General features: G+C 44.9%; 1 protein-coding gene across 2 annotated transcripts; it reads right to left on the reverse strand.

Moving 5' to 3' along the window:
• Positions 1 to 219: 219 nt before the first annotated feature.
• jun (Jun proto-oncogene, AP-1 transcription factor subunit) lies at positions 220 to 1,796 on the reverse strand. 2 transcript variants are annotated; one of them, XM_042007087.1, is made up of 2 exons: positions 1,601 to 1,796; positions 220 to 1,371 (listed from the first exon to the last, which is right to left on the reverse strand). In XM_042007087.1, the coding sequence occupies exon 2, from the start codon at positions 1,318 to 1,320 to the stop codon at positions 445 to 447; it is 876 nt and encodes a 291-aa protein (XP_041863021.1). In that variant the 5' UTR covers positions 1,321 to 1,371; positions 1,601 to 1,796; the 3' UTR covers positions 220 to 444. The 2 variants fall into 2 exon arrangements, with proteins under 2 accessions (XP_041863021.1, XP_041863020.1); XM_042007086.1 differs by having other exon boundaries at positions 220 to 1,796.
• Between the last annotated feature and the right edge of the window lie 2,822 nt (positions 1,797 to 4,618).

Below are 4,618 nucleotides of genomic sequence, written 5' to 3' on the forward strand. Positions count from 1 at the left end.
TTGTTACAACTTTTCAGCTGTTTAGAGTTGACAACACACCCATATTTGAGGGCATTATGGCTACAGCAAGAAAGTCTATTGCAGGATCTTAACTCCTCTAATACTGAACTTCTCCTTTGATGGTAATAATAAGGTCCATGCAGAGCTGGGTATAAATCAAGAAAACTTCTGTACTGTCCAGTTCTGAAAAACAAACAGAACAGGTGTCCTGTTTGTTGCCATGTCAGCTCTGGTCATGGCTACTGTCACTTTCCCGAGCTCATCTCTAGGACGCGGCACCAGGGAGCGCGTGGCACTTTAGGAACTTCAGTGCGACCCATCGGTCCTGCCAGTGTCGAACCACATCATCCCAAATCCCGCCATGGCTTAGGCAGACACACTATCACAGGAAGCGTCCATTTCTTTCAACTACAGTCTTTTCTCTCCACCGCTGCGGTCCCCGCCTCAGAAGGTCTGGAGTTGCTGCGTTAACATGAGCTGGCACCCGCTGTTAACGTGGTTCATCACTTTCTGCTTCAGCTGGGCCACCTGCTCGCGCAACATGTTGGCGGCGGATGCGAGCTCGGAGTTTTGGGACTTAAGGGTCTTGACTTTGTCCTCCAGCCTTGAGATCCGCTCCAGCTTCCTCTTCCGGCATTTGGAGGCTGCGATGCGGTTCCTCATGCGCTTTCTCTCCGCCTTGATCCGCTCCTGGCTCTCCATGTCGATTGGGGAGAGAGGAGGGGTCTCCCCTGGCATCTCAGGTACTGTTTGGGGCTCCTCTTTGAGCGCCGTGAGCCGGGGGAGCTGGGCGGAAGACGGCTGGCCGTAAATGGGAAGTTGAGGCGGGGCAGCAGGGAAGGACATAGCCGGAGCTGAAGTTGTGTAACTTGGTGCCGAGACGGTGCTGATGGCGGGGTTGAAAGTGTTCAAGTCCTCATAAACGGGCGAGTCAGAGCGCATGGTGGCGTTGTTGTTGTAAACGGTGGCACCGGCGACAGATGACACAGGCGGCAGGGCAGTGTTGACGCTGGTCTGGGGGGCTGAGGTGACACTCACATTAGTTGTGGCCGGCATGTGCTGGTGGTGGAGCTCAGCCAGGGCTCTGACAAACCCCTCCGCAAAGCCCTCCTGCTCGTCAGTGACATTCTTGGGGCAGAGAAACTGAGTCGGAGTCGGAGTGGTGGTGATGAGTCCGTTGCTGGACTGAATGATGAGTCGCTCCAGCTCCGGGGAGGCCAGCTTCAGTAAACCCACATCAGGGGAGGTGAGGATGTCGCTGGCTTTGGCGCGGAGGTGAGGTTTCAGAGAGCCCGTCGGGTCGGTGAGGTTCAGTGTCATGTTGTGTTTCAGCGTTTTGGGGTTGCTGTATCCGTAGCCGGCGTTGTCGTGCTGGGAGAAAGCGTTGAGTGAGTCGTCATAGAAAGTAGTTTCCATCTTGGTATACATAGAAGAACCAAAAACAAAGGTAGCTAAAAAGTCTTTTACAAAACAACTTTTCGTTCCCCCTTCTCGTCTTCCTGGTTACTGAGGAAAACACTGGTTTCCAAAAGTCCTCCCTGTGCGTAAAAACCTCCAAACTTTGAGTGCGCACTTTGTTGACACAGGAATCAGAACTTACTTTTTTCACCCAGCGATGGACGATTGTTCAGTGTTGGCTTGTAACAGTTCACAATGCCGCTGCCAGAGTATCCAGACGCGTATAGAGTTCGTGACTGATAGGCGAGCGGCTCTTAAGTTTTCTTGTCAGGTTCCAGAAGCGTCTGATGTACTTCCTCTGCTTGGATGTGTACACACTGCAAGCTGCACGGCGTGGAGGCAAACCTTATCTTCTGCCGCTGCCGCACTAAGAATAAGCATGATGTCATGACGGGGCTCGCTCATTGGCTGGGGGGCGTGTCTCGGGGCGGAGTTGAGTCCGCAGATAAGGCGCGTTGCCTAGACGACCACCCAGAAGATTCTTAATCTCGCGGTGGATTGTGGGATGAGGTAATGTTGGAAGGAGAGAGCGTGAGCGCGTTGCATTGTGGGATGACGTATTGTTTTTGAATATCTGGTTACCCGCTTTACTGCCAGTGGCGGGACAGCCTGCGTTCAAGTCGGCTGCTCCGGTGCAGTTAGCTTCTTCTCTCGTTATACCATGAAACAGCTGTGGAACCTACACTACCCACCTACGAAGTCCAATTTTTCATCGGCGTTAACTTTGTCTTAACTTTCTGTCCCATTTAAAACCATACACGTAACATTTAAAACGGCTTAAAGGGCAACTAAATATACAGAAATCTCATACATTTTATTAATTTAGAAGGTAAATGGATTTAAACTAATTCTACTTTAAACTAACTAAACTAATTCTAATTCTAACTAATTTGAAAAGTAATTCCAATTCTATGTTTTTCATGCCTATGTGCACTCATGATAAAGTCTTCATTTTCCTGGTTAAGAGGTAGGATGGTGGTCCCATATAATTTGTCCTATATGCCTATACAGTAAATGGACACTGAAATATACACACAGTCTTAGCTTTGATTGTAATGTATGTGCTTGGAGTTAAAATTCACACTTGGGCATGTTAATATAAACAGACACATCTGGTAAATAATGGATTTAAATTCTGCTTTAATTGAAAATACTGTTATAGGTCTATTTTGTTGTTACAGCCACACCCTTGAGGTATTAAAACAGATAATTTGCCTTCACCACAAAGACCACTTATCTCCACAGCCACTTATAACACCTTTTGTCCCCGTTACAACCACAATTTGTCCGAGTTAGAACGAGACGTGTGTCTGTCCTCATAAAGAGCAAGCACATTTCCTATTATCCATGTCAGAGTGTGTAATTAGTGTAGTGAAGTCCATTGTCCCTTGGCCTCTGGTCAGAAATCATTGGTGGTTTAGTGACAAAAGGTTAACCGGTACCTCTGACGTGTTCCCCTCTAGCCCCTTACACTCCCACTGTCTGGGTCATTCATTGCCCTGCCAGCTTTACTGCCCACTCTCCCCAACACATCCAGTCTAAATATGTCCCCCCTGTGTGACAAGTAAATCAGTCCCCTGGCGCTGGCTGGCTTAGAGAGGCACCTAAGGAGGATGAACTGATCATAAAACACCACTACAGTCTGACTTTTTATGGCTGCTAATGTTGTCTTTATGTACTGCTGTAAGTGTCAAATTGTGGCAGTCAATAAAGTCATATAATCTGATCTAACTCAGACTTAACTGATCATATGTGGAGTTTTATTCAAGACTTAAATGAACAAGAAAATTGCCTGGCTTTATGGTCAAGGCACACATTAGTGAAAGGTTGAGACGAGTCTACATTTTTCTAATTGTTTCAGTTTGTGTCATTTTCATTCACACTGTCCTAAATTTGCACCACACACTCCAAGGATGAAAAGCAGAATATGTCCAAGACGCTTGGTTAAAATCAAAGTTTCACCAGCACTTCCTGAAATATTCATCCTGTTTTGCTGATTCATGTAATTGTTCTTGAATCATGGTTTCACTCAAATTGTTTCTCAAATTTCAACCTTAATAGATTAAATTGTATTCCAATGAAAATGGTATTTAACACAGAGCCAAAGTCTTTCAATGTATAACAATAAAATGTATGGGTAAATTGAGGGTCATTACTGCTTTTGTGGTTATCCCCTCTATGAACACTGTATTCATCTTCTGGATTGACTGACATATTTATTATTTCATTTTTACTCAGCCTTTTGTTTCCATCATCATAAATAAATTATTTACAAGCTCTAAATTAGAGACATTATTTAACTGCGTTTAATTGATTCACTGGCTCAAGGAAGGTTTTTGTGAATAGTTCTGATTTGAAGAGCAAACTAGAGCCTCAGTGTACTAATTTGATTATTTGCAGTTGCATGCTGCAGAGGTAAACTAGTACTATGTACTTTAGTCCAAATTTGAAATACAGATCAATATCTATTATGAAGAAAAAAAGAAAACAATATGACGAGCATCTTCTCCACCTGTTTGAGTAGAAAAATGTTGCTTACTTATTAATGAGCAACAATAATTTAATGGAAAGTACATTAGAATCTGTCACTCTGTCTGTCACTGAGTGCACCGAGTGCATTAAAAGATGTCTGCCCACACAGTTTTAAAGAGGTCGATCTTATTCTAGTGAACACCTCGGTTTTATTCTACACAAAACAAATAGTGGAGACTCTTTTTCTGTTGCTGCATCTGTTGTTTATCTTTATAATAAGGAGTCAACAGAGTCACACAAACAGTTCTTTTTTTCTGAGCATAGTGTTCCTGCTCAGCTGCATCCTGACCTGAGGTGGTACACTGGGCCTTCTAAACTGTCTAGTCTTAGTTTCTTTCCTCCAACCAACAAACCCCTTCTGCTTACTGAACTTCTTTTTCCTATCATTCCCCTCTTCCTCTCTCCCCTGTCTTTCACCTCATTCACTCCCTTCACTCTGACGTTAGCTCTTGACTTTTATTCCCTTTGGACTGCATCCCAAATGTCCTCCTCTTATATCTCCCACACACTTTGCTTTCTTCTTATCTCTCTCCTCCTCTCTTGCTCCCCTTCTCATCTTACTCCTATCAGTGGCCGTCCAGGCAGCAGGATTTCCCCTGTGACGGAAACCGGCTGTGGCCTTATTGTA

Source organism: Melanotaenia boesemani, chromosome 14, assembly GCF_017639745.1.
Source record: "Melanotaenia boesemani isolate fMelBoe1 chromosome 14, fMelBoe1.pri, whole genome shotgun sequence".
Classification (NCBI taxonomy): Eukaryota; Metazoa; Chordata; class Actinopteri; order Atheriniformes; family Melanotaeniidae; genus Melanotaenia; species Melanotaenia boesemani.